Source organism: Castor canadensis, chromosome 15 (genome assembly GCF_047511655.1).
Source record: "Castor canadensis chromosome 15, mCasCan1.hap1v2, whole genome shotgun sequence".
NCBI classification, from domain to species: domain Eukaryota; kingdom Metazoa; phylum Chordata; class Mammalia; order Rodentia; family Castoridae; genus Castor; species Castor canadensis.
Genome location: NC_133400.1, coordinates 101,337,868 through 101,353,333, shown reverse-complemented (window position 1 = coordinate 101,353,333; position 15,466 = coordinate 101,337,868). Strand labels below are relative to the sequence as shown.

The 15,466-nt window shown below is 47.3% G+C and overlaps 2 protein-coding genes across 15 annotated transcripts in view; one reads left to right on the top strand and one right to left on the bottom strand.

Moving 5' to 3' along the window:
* Ttc13 (tetratricopeptide repeat domain 13) overlaps nucleotides 1-1,002 on the bottom strand; it is a 61,926-nt gene extending 60,924 nt beyond the window's left edge. For all 7 annotated transcript variants that reach the window (XM_074056884.1, XM_074056885.1, XM_074056886.1 and 4 more), the window contains exon 1: nucleotides 746-1,002. In XM_074056884.1, the coding sequence (XP_073912985.1) occupies nucleotides 746-977 (232 nt within the window). In that variant the 5' untranslated portion in view covers nucleotides 978-1,002. The remainder of the gene's footprint in view (nucleotides 1-745) is intronic.
* A 175-nt stretch (nucleotides 1,003-1,177) lies between these two features.
* On the top strand, nucleotides 1,178-15,252 carry Arv1 (ARV1 homolog, fatty acid homeostasis modulator). Of its 8 annotated transcripts, none has more exons than XR_012442234.1 (6): nucleotides 1,178-1,352; nucleotides 3,273-3,392; nucleotides 4,998-5,151; nucleotides 8,220-8,444; nucleotides 9,292-9,487; nucleotides 11,202-11,517. XR_012442234.1 is itself a non-coding variant. In XM_074056892.1 (6 exons), exons 1-5 carry the CDS (start codon nucleotides 1,200-1,202, stop codon nucleotides 12,292-12,294), a joined length of 711 nt encoding a protein of 236 aa, XP_073912993.1. In that variant the 5' UTR covers nucleotides 1,178-1,199; the 3' UTR covers nucleotides 12,295-12,326; nucleotides 14,560-15,252. The 8 variants fall into 8 exon arrangements, 7 of the variants coding, with proteins under 7 accessions (XP_073912993.1, XP_073912992.1, XP_020032238.2 ...); XM_074056892.1 differs by lacking the exons at nucleotides 9,292-9,487; nucleotides 11,202-11,517 and adding exons at nucleotides 12,236-12,326; nucleotides 14,560-15,252; XM_074056891.1 differs by lacking the exons at nucleotides 9,292-9,487; nucleotides 11,202-11,517 and adding an exon at nucleotides 14,560-15,252.
* The last annotated feature ends 214 nt before the right edge of the window (nucleotides 15,253-15,466 follow it).

Genomic DNA, 15,466 nt, shown 5'->3' with positions numbered 1-15,466 from the left:
CTGTTAGCAGCCAAGGCCTACGCAAAATAAAGAAGTCACATATCTCTCAGTGAGCCACTGAGACTTCCTCCAGGAAATCAGATTGTGCGGAAAGGAATCCAGATTGTGCAAATCTTGACATCTCATCAACTAAAAAAAAATTGGTGTCGTCCTCACAGGCACAAAGTGCTACAGAACACGGCCTTGGAGCCTTAAAAACGGCCCAACAGCTCCTAGTGAGGCTGGAAGACACACGCTCTTCCCAAACCAAGTCATGAGGAAACCGCACAGGGGAAGGGACAAAGAGGGAGGTATCGAAGGGTAAAAGACCCACTTCAGAGCTCAAAAAACGTGCCCGTGTATTTCTGCCCAGAGGCTCTGCCAGGATTTACTAAGCAGGCTGACAGCACTGGAAATGAATGAACCAGGCACCAGGCTTGAGGCCCTTTCCCCTATGGGGGAGACCTGCCGAGCACAGGTCAGCTCTGTAGGCAGAGCCGGATGTCACCCGCAGATGCAATGGCCCTGCCCTTCCTTTCCCTTCCCTTCCCTTCCTTCTCCCGGGGATGGAATTCTTAGGGACGAGCTGAACACGACACACCCATCCGGGCGGGCAGGGAGCTGCACGGTCAGGCCCTCGCCAGCCAGACACCCTCCGGGCGGGGTCCGCGTCTCCGCCGCCCTCGGTCCCCGCCGCCGCCCGGACGCGTCCACGCCCGGCCCCCGCGGCCGCAGTGGGGAGGGCGGCGCGGCGCGTCCCACTCACCGCACTCTGTCGGGTACTGGTCCGCCCAGTCACCCGACTGCGGGCAGCCACCGCCCACCGGGGCCTCCTGCGACTGCCGGTGCTGCAGCTCCTGCTTGAGCAGCGACAGCGGCGAGTAGTGCTCGGTGGCCCGCGCGGAGACCAGCACGCTCAGCAGCAGCAGCAGCAGCAGCTGCAGCGCCCAGACACCCGTGCCGCCCCGGCAGCCGCAGCCGCAGCCCGCAGGTGCCATCTTCCCGCACGGCGCATGTGCGGCCGCGCGCGGCCCGCGCCGAGCAGGTGGGCGGGGCACACGGGGGCATCGCCCGCCGGGAGTAGTAGTCCCGGCCCAAGTCAGCCTCGGGCCCGTGCCTGGCGCTCGGACTGCCAGTCCCAGCAGGCACCACGGCGCACGCTTCCGGTCTAGGCTTGATGACTTCCGCCCAGAACCGGAAGTGGGTGCTGTGAAGTGGCCATGGGAACTGGAGGTCGCAGCGGACCGCGGCCTGGGAAGGGTGTAGCGGGGGCGGCCTCGGCCCCCTGCCAGTACCGCTGCATTGAGTGCAACCGGGAGGCCCGGGAGCTGTACCGAGACTACAGCCACGGCGTGTTGAAGATAACCATCTGCGTGCGTGGGTGGGCGGGGCCCAGCGCCAGCTTAGGGATGAGTGCGGGAGGGAAGGGGAAGGTGCAAGGGTGGCCCGTGAGTGGCTCCCTGGACCGCAGCAATGCTGCCGTAGGAACTTCTTGAAGGAGAATTGTCTCTTCCATAGTAAATGATACGGATCGGTGTAAGTTTGCCAGAGTGAGAAAACACATTTGCTAAAAGTAGTCACCGTGGCTCCCAGTAAGGTGTTGTACTGCATTTTTCCGGGGCGTGTGTGGCCTTCAAACTGCATACAGGCGGAAAAAGGTGAAGAGCGCAGGAAAATTAGGACCAAAAGGACGAGGGACCCAGCCGACTGTCAGGAGCTCCCCGACAGGCAGAGCTTTGTGCGGGAAGGCGAGCAGGGCACGCAGCAAGTCGCTGGTACCTGGAGCTCTCTATGTCTTTGGTGTCTGGTCACCCTGTGTCATCCCACTGTGGCACTTACCAGACGGTATGGTAGCATGGTTGTCCTCCCCCCCCCCGCCTTTTTTTTTTTTTCCCGGTACTGGTGCTTGAACTCGGGGCCTACACCATCCCTTTTTTGTGTTAGGTATTTTCGAGATAGTGCCTTGGAACTATTTGCCCAAGCTGGCTTCGAACTGCGATCCTCGTGATCGCTTCCTCCCGGAGTAGCTAGGATTACAGGCGTGACCCTCCAGCGCTGGGCTTGTCCTCCCCGCCTGAACTGTATGGTCCTGGAAGTTAGAGACTAAAGGCTCTAGCTGGCTATCTAGCTTCTTGAAAGTACCTGATCATGAAGTGGCTGGGGAAAGAGAGCTCTTGCATGTGCGAAACAAGTGAATATGCCTCCTGGTCCCGGTTTCTGCCTGCTTGCCTGCCTGCTTCTAAAAATTGTTCAAATCCTGATTTCTGACTCTGGCTTCTGTTTAGATGCTGGCTTATTCTTTGCTCAGCTAAAGAACTGCAAAAAATAGGAACTCCTTATGCCTCTGGTTAGGTAGATTTAAGTATAAAGAAGTAACGCGTGTCCCTTCCTTGGTTTGCTTGATAATAGAACACATACCTAGTTCTCGTAATTACATGACTGGAAACGAATCCAGTTTTTCATTATATTGAAATGCAGGGTCAAGGCTCTGCAAGGCACTTGACTTTCTTCTGGTGCTGGGGTATAATTAAAAGGCCATCCTAGTATGTTTGTCTACCCATTGCTTTCCCCATGTTTTGTTTGACCTGGAGCCATTTGTTTGCTTTTTGTTGTTGTTTTTTGTAGTGAATTGTAGCATTGATGCAACTTTGTAACTTATGCTGCTTCATATGCCCATGTTCTAATAGTGTTGGTATTTGATTATATTGTAGTCAAACTCTAAATTGGTGACTTTTCAGGGAGGAAAAAGTCATTCAGCAGCACATGAGCTGGAAGCAAAGGGAGCCTTGATTTTCAGGATCCAGAACCAGGTTGGGTCCTGGGTCCCAGTTCCTTGCTTAATGCTTAGCACTTTCCACTGTCTGCTGTAACAAAGAGAGACTTTGCTGTGTTGGAGGAAAACCCAGGCTTCACCCTGGCATCTATCACCTTAGGGTTGTTGGCACTGTGCCCTGTTCTTTGCCTACCTGTAGCTGTCAGAAGCAACGGTGGGGATGTAGGGATCTTCTGGGATACTTTTCTGCTGGAATCAGGCTTCACGTCAAACATCTTTTTAGCTTCTCTAATTCTAAAATACTAACATTTCTAGCCAGAAGCACATAGTTGGTTTCTTATGAAACCACTTGTTACTCAGATGAACATTTTGTGTGTAAGGGGAAGTCATACTTAAATGGTAAGACTGATAGGGCTTTGTTGCTGTACAAGTCTAAAAATAGGCTCTGTCATGTTGAAGTCCTTTAAGACTTCAAAATGTATGAATTTGCTTACTCTAATATTATCTTGACTTATTTCAGAAGTCCTGCCAGAAACCTGTAGACAAGTATATCGAGTGTGATCCTGTTATCATCCTGATCAATGCTATTCTGTGCAAAGCCCAGGCCTACAGGCATATTCTTTTCAATACTAAGATAAATGTAAGTTGTGATGATTACTAAGTTTTTAACCTTAGTGATGTTGCTTTTGCATTTTAAAAGAACAACAGTTTTGAACAGAATTAAAGAATATTATTGAGAAAACTAACTGGAAGTTTGTAGAAATATCAGGTGCTCTTGGCCTAGTGGGTGTGTAAGAATGTGATCACGGCAGGAAGCTAACAGCCATGGCTGGGATTAGCTTCTAGTGGGCTACCTACTGAAACACTCTTATTCTGGACAGAACAAAACTAAACGTATCCAGGCAGGATAGAAATATACCTAAAGGAGGTAGCAAGCATCAAAAGAAAATACCCTGAAACACTATTCATGCCATTTTACCTGCTTCCCCACAGGAATGTATGAGGAGAATAGCAACATCGAGTTTAGTCTTAAAAGTACTAACCTAAGGATTTGGATTTTTGAACATAAGCATTTGGTGTATTGAATTGTAAGCTCTTTAATAGGTTGGGCACAGTAAAGTACAAGATACCCAGGTAAATTTGAAAATCAGATAAACAAAGAAAACATTTTAATATAAGTATGTCCCAAGTATTTCATGAAACAGAAAACAAACCATTTGTTGTCGAGCTGAACCTCAAATTTCACTGGTGTCCTATGTTTTCATTTGCTTAACCTAGCAATCCTGGATTTGGGCTCATGTGAAAATTAACTGCCGTTGTTTTTTTTCCCTACCCTGCCCCTCAAGTTGAATAACCAGGACATTGATCCTGAAACTTCACTACACTGTTAGAGTCATGGTTGAGTGTGGGGGGGGTGAGCCTTCCACACTGAGGCCCCCCCCAGACCACATCACTCAGAACTTTTGGGTTTTGAGTTTACAGGCTTCTGTGTTCACCAGCATGAGCCCAGGAGCCTCCAACCAGAGGCTGGTGCCTGCCCCTTCACGCTGGGTTCCCACACACTCTCTTCCCCTCTGCTTGATAGTGATAGACAAAGCCTAATGTATACAGAAATGTCTAGGAGTGAGAACTGATTCTTACTGCTTAGTACTTTCAGACTCTCAAGAACTTCCAGCTTATTTCTACCTTTTAATTGTTCTCATTCATTGTATTAATTTAAACTCATTCAGCCCAAAGGCAATTTTTTAAATTCATGTTCAGATTAATAGTTTTCTGTGTGGTATCATAGAACCTTCATATTAAATGTATCCTCTCATTGCTGTTACCACCTGAGGGTGGGTCGCATAAATTTTGTGCTTGGTTGGGTGTATCAGGCAAATGTCAAAAACAGGACAAAGATGAACTATTTAAAGCAGTCATTTTTAATGAGGGAGGCATATTAGAGTCCCCACAGGAATTGCTTCAAAATATACCTGTCTAGGTTTTTCTACCAAAAATCTGACTCAGGACTTGGCCTAGATGTTTGAAATTTAAGAAATCTCCCATGTGGTTCTTGCCGATTAGGAACCACTGACTGACAGAATGAATGTAGTTAGCTGAACTGAATTTCAGCTTACCTGAATTTGAAATTGCCTACATGGTACATTGTTCAAAACTACATGCTTAGCTCCAGCACTGCCTGCTGGCACTAAATACAACAGAGTGCTGCTTTTCCTGACTGAATGGCATTGTCTCTTTCCGTCAGATCCATGGGAAACTCTGCATGTTTTGCTTGCTTTGTGAAGCATACCTGAGGTGGTGGCAGCTGCAAGATTCAAACCAGAACACCGCCCCTGACGACTTGATCCGATATGCCAAGGAGTGGGATTTCTATAGGATGTTTGCTATTGCTTCTTTAGGTAAGCAACACCTCACTTGTCATTCTGAGTTGTTCTGATTAAAACTAAGACACAAGGTCCTAGTCCTTGGTAAGAGGAGCTAGTTAGTACAGACTTGAGACGAATTGTTCAGCTCTGCTGCTACCCTGCTGGTGAGTTTGTCTAAACCACTTGCCTTCTTTTTTGTCATCAAACATGTGGTGTGACACTCACCAGATGAGAAAAGTTTTATGAACTACTTTGAAGCATAATGAACATACTTTGAAAAGTTTTATGAAATACTTTGAAGGTGTCATTTTAAGTTCTGCTCACTCTTTGAAGATTAGGTAGATCCCATCTTTATCAAAACGGATTGATAATTGCCAAATATGACTAATCTGTACTAACTGCATTATGCTAATCCAGAAAATTTAATAGGAAAGCCTGTTACTTACCTGACCACATACAGGGAAATTGGCCGCTCCCAAAACTTGTTGTGTCTGGAAGGTGCCTTTCTTCAGAATTCACATTTATGATTTATCTTTCCAGGGTCAGCATTGTTTTAAGTTAAATTCCATGATTTACTGCTAGTTTCCGTACTTCTCTGCTTCTAAATCCTTGATTTAAGTCGATCATGGTTGCACATGGGGGTTGAGGAGTTTGAGGCCAGGCTAAGCAACACAGAGGACTCTTTCTTAAAAAAATAAATAATCAAGAGCTAGCGAAGTGGCTCAAACAGTAACAGCACTCGCCTAGCAAGCATGAGGCCCTGAGCTCAAACCCCAGTGCCGCCAAAAAATAAATTTTAAAGTAATAAGTAAATCATTAAACGAATCATGAACTGTTATTTTAGTAGTTCTGTCTCCAGCCCACTACGGTGTCATGTTTCTGAGCCACATGCCCTCTTGCCCTCTCTGTTGGCCTTTGTCACCCTGGTCATCTCAGCTCTCTGCTGGGAACTCCCAAGTATCCATCTCAATCTCGACCTTCCTCCTGACCTTGAAACCTGGTCCATTTGCTTCTCAACAGCTTGTAAATCACTGTGTCTGAATCCCAGCTCCTATGCCTCCACCCACATCCTCCCCATCACAGCCACAGGCCCTCCAGGTTCTCATGGTGGGACCAAAGCACCCTGTCAAGTCTCCAGGAAATCCCTGACCTGCTGCTGCACTGCACTGCTCTCCACTCCTTCCGTAACTGGAGGAGCATAGGAGCCTCCTAGTTTCTAGCCCTGCTCCCATAGCCTGTGTCCCACAGACGAGTCAGACCATGCGACCTCTGCCCGAACGCAGTAGCTCCCCATTTACTCGGGGTAAAAGCTGAAGCCTTCACACTTGGCCACCAGCCCTCAAAATGATACTTGAAATGTACAGAGGAAGACGCTAACATTTACATCTCCTGAAACAACAGTACTAAAAACACACTTGGTATCACCTGCAAGATGTAGAACTTAGTATGATTCAAGCTTTGGCTGGGCATGGTAGCTCATGACTATAATCCCAGATACTCAGGAGGTAGAGGTGGGAAGATCACAGTTTGAGGCCAGCCTGGGCAAAAAGTGAATGAGCTGGACATGGTGGTATGTGCCTGTTATCCCAGCTACATTGAGGGTGTAAATAGGATTGTTGTCCAGGCCATCCAAGCAAAAAACTCAAGACCCTGTTCAAAAAAATAACTAAAGCAGAACTGATGGAGCAGCTCAAGTGGTAGAGCACCTGGCTTTGCAAGCACAAAGCCGTAAGTTCAAACCCCAGACCCACCAAAAAAAAAATAAAATAACTAAAGCAAAAAGGTGTGGGGGCATGGCTTAAGTGGTAGAGCCCCTGCCTAGCAAGCATGAAGCCCTGAGCTCAAACCCAGTAACACCAAAAGCATTAATAAATAAAGCAAAGCTTTAGCCAGTATGGTAGTACACACCAGTAATCCCAGCCCTCTCAAGGCTGAACAGGAGAATAGAGAGTTCAAGGCCACTCTGAGCTACATAGAAAGACCTCAAAATACCAACAGTTGGGAAGGTAGCTCAGTGGTAGAACACTTGCCTAATGTGCTCCAGGCCCTTGCTTTGATCCCCAGCACTGCAAAAAAAAGACAGCAGCAGCAGCAAAGCCTGATAATACCCAAAGATAAACGGCTACATGTCCATATTTTTTTTTTATCTAAGTAAAAAACAAACCAGGCTTGTTTTCAGATAGTTAGGAATTCAAATAGCAACTACTCCATAGTGGATATTTTGTCACTTCATCAGAAATTTCCTTCACCTGTTACATTTTTATGTTCCTTAATCTAATCTCTAATTAGATTGTAAAGCCCTGAAGAAGTTTATTAAGAAGAACTTACCTAAATGTAGCATTTAATAGTTTACAAGTTTTATCTAATGTGATTTTCACAAGCACCCTCTGGGGTAGGCAGGTTCAGGGTTCCCCCCTGTCTATGGCTCTGGGAATAGTCAGAGTAAATGATTCCCTGGTCCTGCAGTGGGTCACTGTCCCTGCAGGATGTGAAGCAGCCCCTGCTAGTGGGCCTCATGGCCCAGAGCCCGCAGAAATGAGGCCCTAAAACACTGCTCGGAAAACCTCAGAAGACACTGCAGACCCGAAGGCTGGCGTGCTTTTGCAGAAGGATGGAAGTTAGCTCAGCCTGGCACTCCATGTGAGAATCCTTCTCTCAAGGGCCTGAGACATGTCTCCAGTGATGGGGAAAGCTGCCTCACTGGGTGGTCCTTCTTATTCCTTCTGTCCACAGTTTGAGCTTTACTCTGCTCAGTAAGTAGTTGGACAGTACTCAAGGAAAACATCTGCAGGTGCATGTGTGATGTCTGCCATCCTTAGGATGGCCAGTCTTCCAGACCTAGATGCCTCTGTCCTGTTTTCTTTCTTCAGTGGATAATGAAAGACTTGATGAAAGCTGTTGAAATGTTTCCTAATCCCGACAGCAGGATTTGACACAAAAGCCAGGGTATGATTTTTTAAAAGAAGAAAAACTGTAACTGTTAAAGCGTTTCTTATGAAATCAGCTGATCATCTTAGATTTCAAATTGAGCTTTATTTCTTTGTAGAGGGATAAGACTTGGATAGAGACTTCTGTATCTTTATTTCTCATTTCCTCCCTAGAACAAACTGCCTTTTTTATTGGCATTTTTACTTTCCTGTGGGTAGAGCGACCCATGACAGCAAAAAAAAAGCCCAACTTCTTTTTGCTGCTGAAAGCGCTGTTGTTATCAAGCTACGGAAAGCTCCTGCTGATTCCAGCTGTCATCTGGGAACACGACTACACACCTCTGTGCCTCAAGCTCATTAAAGTATTTGTCCTCACATCAAACTTCCAGGCAATCAGAGGTCAGTGCTGTTTTCATTCTACCATCTCGGCTTTCAGCCCACATGGAAGCCAAACCTTGGCTCTGGGGCACAGTTTCACCAAACACTGGCGTGCTTCATAGAATCGTAACAGTACCCAGCATGTCTGCAGGGAGTCAGTATTTGTCAAGTGTAACCACATAGCACTTAGTCTTCAGCGTGTGTTCATCTGCATCATCTCTGCGCTGTGAGGATAATAGGGCAGCCATTGTTGCTTGGTCCTGTGAATGAATTCGTGAGCTGTGAGGAGTGAGTGGCTTGTCCAAAGTTACAAGCTGGGTGGTTGTCAAGCCAGGGTAGAACAGCAAGTACTGCCATGCATGCCGCACAGTACTTGCTCCTTCAGAAAATGGGCCTTCATCTTCCTGTGCACTGTGAAAAGTGCTGCCTGTACTTATCAGAATGCTGGTCATCTTGCAGAGGGACCCCGCAAGGATCACGTCTGTTTTTGTCTTTAAAATCTTAGAGTCTGTTTTTCATTTTCCCTTTAATCTTGATGTGACTTTGCCTCTTGGTCTGAGGAGAAGTTTGGTTGTAAGCAGAGACTTTGATTCCCTCAAAAGGTTTGCAGATGGGACTGGTGGAGTGGCTCAAGTGGTTAGAGCACCTGCCTAGCAAGTGTGAGGCCCTGAGTTCAAACCCTAGTGCCACCAAAAAAAAAAAAAAAAAGGTTTGAAGATGGCCACACAGGGAAAGAAAATACATTGATTAATAAGAGTGAGGGCAAATTTCCTAACAACAGCTTTACAAAACAGTTCCCATCACCTCATAATCTATATGTGTCATTTAATTAAATTCTTACGAGAGAACCTGCTCTCCTTCTTCCCAGTGACTTTGAACATCAACCGAAAGCTCTCCTTGCTTGCTGTCCTGAGTGGCTTGCTGCTGGAGAGCACCATGGTCTACTTCTTCCAGAGGATGGAGTGGGATGTGGGCAGTGACTGTGCCATCTACAAGTCTCAGGATGTCTGAAAGTACACAAGCGTGTGGGCTCCTCCTCGCCTTGGATGAGGAGCTGTAAATAAGTAGGCACCACACGGGGCCCATGCCTCTCGTCTTGTTGCCCTGGGTCACCCTCATCTTCCTCAAGAACTGGTTCTTCACTTGAGTTCCATTTGTCATCTTCAGTGACAGCAGCGTCCATCCCTGGTTTTACTGCTTCTGGGATCCTCTCCTCACAGTTGAGCATGTCCTACCTACTCTTAAGGACTTGACAGCCATCTGACACCCCCTCCCAGCCATCTTCCCTCCCTGCACCTCCCCACTTACCTCTGTCCCTTCTCTGCTCTGCATCTCAACCCATCGAGAGCTGTGGCCAGCTGCCAAAGATTCTGTATCACCTCATGGGGGCCATCCAGGCGGCCTCACCATCTGTGTCTACTCAGGGTTCGAGTCTCTTGCTCTATCTCTGCAGCACATGCCTCTCCACTGCTCCCTTCTTCATAATAACCTCCAGGAACCCAACAATAAAGGGCCTGAGAGTGGAGTTGTGACCTCTGCCATGGCCCCTAGCCTGTTCCTGCTCCTGTGCTGAGTCCAGCCAGTGGCCAGTTGCCTGAACTCTCTCTTCACTTCAGAACCTCTTTGTGCTTTTCCCTCCGTCTCTCCTGGGACTGTTCCTGACCCACAGGGGTTCCTTTCCTTCCACATGAGTAAACAGGATCCTGGGATGCAGAAGGCTGTGTCCGGCACCCACAGGGAGAGATCACTCCTTCCTCTGTCTATGGCATCACCGTGCAGACAGGCTCTCCTGTATCGCTGCTACTCCATCTCACACTCTTCCTCTTTGGGTCTTCAGAGATGCTGCTGCTTCATCTGTTCTCCTTCCTCCACAGTGGCTCTTTCCCCTCAGCCTATGCACATGCATAGTTGTTTATCTGGACCAATCTAAGCCTGCTTCCTCCACTTCTTCACTGCTTTTCTCCGAGTCTCTTGAATCCACAGTCCTAAAGTTACAGGGAAGCTGATTGCTGACTAATCTTCACAGACTTTGTCCTCCCTGAGCTCCTCCTGAGACAGGACACCTGCTCCCATCCTGTCACATCTTCTTCCCTTCCTGTGCAGGGCTGTGTCCTCTGGGCTCCTCTTTCCCTCCTGTGCCACCACTGGGCAACTCCTTCCTACAGGGCTCATGCCTCCAGCTCTCCCTTTATGCCCTGGTGTGGGCCCTGCCCCCTGCGCCTACCTAACACCAGGACAGTCCTGCCATTATCAAAGATCAGTGTCATCCACCTGTGCCCTGCCCAAGCAGAGTCCCTGCCTGACAGCTTCCCTCTCAAGTGTCCCTCACCTGTTTCACTTAGTGCAGCTTAGCCCTCAATGTCTCCTGCCTGACACCGTAACAGCCTCCAGCCTGTACTGATGCCACCTGAATCTTCACAAAGCACAAGTCCCGGGGCCCTCTGCAGGTTCTCCAGCCATTCTTCACACTGACGCAGGGCTTTCTAGTCTCTTCCAGGGCACATCTTAGTTTTCTCTAAGACTTAGTATGGCCCACTGTATTTGGTCCCTGGCCCTACAGTTAGGAAAATAAGCCCACATTCTTAATAACCACTAAAGAGCAGTGTCCTGCTTCATGCTTGTCTCCTGTTGAGATTTCACCTGGCCAGATGTGTGGTCCTGGGAGAGACCATGCATCAGCCCCTCCCTGTCCAGTACAGCCCCAGCCTGCCTCAGAAGCATTTCCCCTGTGGTGGTCAGCAGTGTGAGTCTTTGTAAGACTTCCTCTGTTGTCCACAGTTGATTCTTTTGTACTGTCTGTGGCATGACCAACTGCATCCAAAAGCGAAGACATGACTGGAAACCAAGCACCTCATGTCTGATGAATGAAGTGAAGCTGAGACTGGGGCCACTTCTGAAGGCAGTGTGTGGAACAGAAACCCAGCCCACCCTCCTGCACCCTCCTGCACTGCTCAGACCCAAGTGCATGCACGCACACACGCAGGGAGTGGGGCTGCAGGCACTGGTGTGTGCACCCAGGCAAGATCTGAATGCTGTAGGCAGCCCACGTGAGCGCTTATGATTCACACACAATAAAAGGTTTTATTCCTTTGCATGTTTGTATCTTTTAAATTTAAGTGTTAAGTTACTGGCTTAAAATAACATTTTGTGCTCTTGCCAACAGTAGAAATACTTTTCTCCTATAAAGGCTTTCAGAATAAACTGAGTTTTTGTAACTTTTCAACTCAGTAAGTTACTGTTTAAAATTGGCTGATCCAGGGCTCAGGTGTGGCTCACATGGTAGTGTGCCTGCCTAGCAAACTCGAGACCTGAGTTCAAACCCCAGTACCACCAAAAAGATTCCCATCTGTTTCCTTTTTTTTGAGATAGTCTTGCTATGTTGCCCAGGCTGGTTTTGAACTTCTGAGCTCAAGCAATCCTCCCACCTCAGCCTCTGATGCTGAGACTACAGACTGGCACCACTAGGCCTACCTCATTTCCTTATTACTGACTTACTCATTCCAGGACTGAGCATCTACTGTGGGCAGTCAGACATGGCTCTCTAGAAGCTTACTGCACAACAGTGGTCCAGAAGTTTGGAAATTACAGTGGCTGTCTGAGAATGGGGAGGGGCAGGAGGGTCCTTTTCTGCATCACTATTTTGGGGTAGCCATGCCTGTCAGTCCTAGAGTGTGCAGGGATGGCTGGGGAGAGTGTTCAGTGGGGACTAGGGGCGTTGAAAGGCAAACTCCAGAAGGAAATGGTCAATTTAAAACAATTATTGAGGGTGGGGGATGTGGCTCAATGGTAAAGTGTGTGTTTTGAACACACAGATCCTGGGTTCAGTCCTCAGCACCAACAAAACCAGCAAAAACAGAACACATTACGATAGGATTGCAATCTTTATCTGGTTTGTTAACTCAGGTAAGTGAAGATAAACACATCACCCATTTATAAATTCATAATATACAGCCTTCCCCCTCTTCCAACCCCCTCACCATCTTTTTTGGCAGTATAGGAATTTGAACTCAGGGCCTCATGCTTGCTAGCAGATGCTCTACCCCTTCAGCCACTCCACCAGTGTCAAACCCCGCCCCCATTTTTCTTGATACCACAAAGATAGCTGCTAATCTTTGAAAGGAGTGTTAGGATTGGGTGCAGAGGTGGCCCAGACCCACCAGCTGCAAGGTAGACCTACCCAATCTGTCTCCAATCTTTGATCCTGAGAAGAGGAAGGGCCAGACTGTAGGAGGAAGTCAAGTGGTTCGCCCCTCCACTACCTCCAGTCTATGAGAACTGTTGGGCTGAGACAAGGAATCTGAAGCAGTGTGTCATGTCACCTGAATACCTGTTTTTTTGAGGCGGGGTTTTTCTTTATGAGCTTAACCCTTGGGTGAGCTGTGCACAGCCCTAACCACTTTCATGCTCACTTGAGAGCTTTTGGAAAATGATCGATACCTGTACTTAAGGCCCCCTCCCCTCCGTTTTAATTAGAAAGTGATGGGTGGGCATCCGTGGCTCTAGGGAGCTGAGCCCAAGCCCGCAGGTGGGTGTGGGAGGTGTGTGTAGCACAGAGTTGTGCCCCACCATGCACTCTTTTTAGATGAACAGTATCTCTGCTCTTGTTCCCAAGATCACAATGAAATGCAATTTTTAAAAAGTGGTTTCAGAAGCCAGGACAAGGGAATTCAGGGCAGGACAGATAAAATGAAGCAGGTATAAACTGGCACAAGTAGCCCTATCATGACAAAAAGAGGAGTGTGCACCTGTTTGCAGAACATCCATGAGGCAGTTCTGTCCCTCATTTCAAGTCAGTGCTCAGCTCCAGAGCAGGGGCTTGCCTGGCATTTCCCTACCAGGTATCTGTTCAAGGTGACCCTGGGGAGTACAGGGAAGAGGCAGGATGGCCCTTTAAATGCCACAGGGGAGACAAGACTTGCATCCATTCTGACTCTCAGCAGCACGGAGAGTACCACACACACCTGGCAACTTGAGCCTTTCAGCTCCTTGCCTTGCCTGTCTTCTGCCTTCCTGGGCCTTTGATGATGTTACAGGTAAGGATTCTTTCTGCTCTGAGGAGCCCTGCTCAGATTTGGGAGGGGGTGTTGATTCAGGGGCAGTGGGCATAGCTCCTATTAGGTGATTTTTTTTTGGCACCCCCCCCCCAACCGTGCCAAAAAAGATAATATGTCTCTGGAACTTATAAATGTGACCTTAGATGGAGACAGGACCTTTGCAGAAGTGACTGGTGATCTTTGGGAGATTATTCTGGATTATCCAGGGGGGCCCCAAATGCCATCAGTGGTGTCTCTGTAAGACATGGAGGGACCCAACATGCTGAGGCCATGTGAAGATGGGAGAGAGATGGAGTGAGGCACTGAGGGAGAAGTCAAGGAAGGAAGGGGCCCCCTGGAGCTGGAGCTGGAGCCTGGCTGTGTTTACAGATGCCTTGCTTTTGACTCAGGGAAGCTGAGTTTGCACTTCCCGCCTACAGAACTCTGGGAATGAAGGTGTGGTTTTTAGCCACCTAGCATGTTGTCATTGTTGGTGCAACCACTGGCACTTCCTGCAGATTCCTGGGCGCTTTCGTGCCTTTCCCGTAGCGCTTCACCTTTGCAAAGGTGGGCCATCACCACTCCACCTGCTGACTCAACACTGGAAAGATACTTCCTGCAGAGCTCAAAGTCAGCTTTAGTTGGCAGGCATCTTCCATAGTCATTATGGCGATTAAGTAAGTCAGTAATTGTAAAGCCCTCAAAATAATGCCTGGTGGAAAGTAAATAGCATCCATAAGCATTTACTAATAGGAATAAATAGGCAGAATCTTGCCTTGGGCCCTGACTCCTCTCTTGGGTGATGTTCTTCCTCTGTTGCCTTTTCAGGAGCCAGAGAGTATTTTAGATTTAATCTTGAGTTAAGAACTTCATTCAGGATATATTCCTACTTTTATAATGAAAGGCACATTACAACTTTCAAGGGTCAGAGGCATTCCACCGAGGGAAGAATACAACGAAATACTCCCTTGGAGTCTATCTTCCCTTGGAGACAGACTCAATTTAAACTTGGGTCCTGTTATTGGAGATCCCTATTTATTTAAGACTCTTTGTTTTCTACTCCCAGTAGAAGTAATAGTAATTTATTCTCTTTCTCAATAAAGGAAGACGATCCCCAGAGCACCACTGGACTATGAGTAGAGGCCAATATAGACCTGGGACCCTCCATTAGACCAAGAACAGAGCCACAGTGGACCCAATCCTGTCACTTGTACTTGTGGGGCTGAGTGAATTCTTCACCCATTCTAAGACTGATTTTAAAAATGTCTTTGAGTTCTCTGATTGCTTTCTGTCTTGCAAGTATCTAAAAATACCCTTTCTTTGGCTCATATATACATGATGTTCTCTTCCCAATTTGGTTCAAAGGGCTGCAAACACTGGTAGAAAATCTAACAAAAGCCCACTTGTCTATTTCCCATGTTCCTTATTAGTATACAGTGATCTCACAAACTGCATGTTCTCTCATCTGGTTATTGGCTGTGTTGAAAACTCAAGTGCTAACAGTTGGCTGTTACAAGTGTTAAGTGTTTTTTTTCTTTTTGGTTGTTGTTACTGTTTTTGAGACAAGGTTTCATTAGGTAGCCCAGGCTGGCCTTGAACTTATGACCCTCCTGCCTGTGGGGCTAAACATGTGCATCCCATACCTGCTTAAAATTGTTTATAACTGTGGTTAAAAGGCAGGTTTTCTTCGACAGCTAGAGTGCATGTGCTTTTTAATCAAGGTAGGATATCTAAAAGTGAGTTAATTTTTGCATCTCCAAGTGGCTTTTCACCTAAATATATTTTTGTTGTTGTTACACCACATTCTAACTTTGGGGAGAGGGCTTAGAGCTGAGCGATGCTGCCTGCTCTCTGGAATGGTGTGTAAAATGGACTTTAAAAAGAAGTCAGCACAAAATGAACAACTATAAAATCTAGGAGTGAACTTTTCATCAAAAGATTCTTTCCACTTTTTTGTCTTTAAAGTTTTTCACAAAAAATTCTGAAAAGCACTGAGGGCTGTGGGGTGAC

Coding starts and splice junctions, on each gene's coding strand:
- Arv1 (XM_020176647.2), top strand. CDS start 1,200: ATGGGAACTGGAGGTCGCAGCGGACCGCGGCCTGGGAAGGGTGTAGCG. Junction 1,353..3,272: donor TGTTGAAGATAACCATCTGC/GTGCGTGGGTGG, acceptor GACTTATTTCAG/AAGTCCTGCCAGAAACCTGT. Junction 3,393..4,997: donor TTTTCAATACTAAGATAAAT/GTAAGTTGTGAT, acceptor TCTTTCCGTCAG/ATCCATGGGAAACTCTGCAT.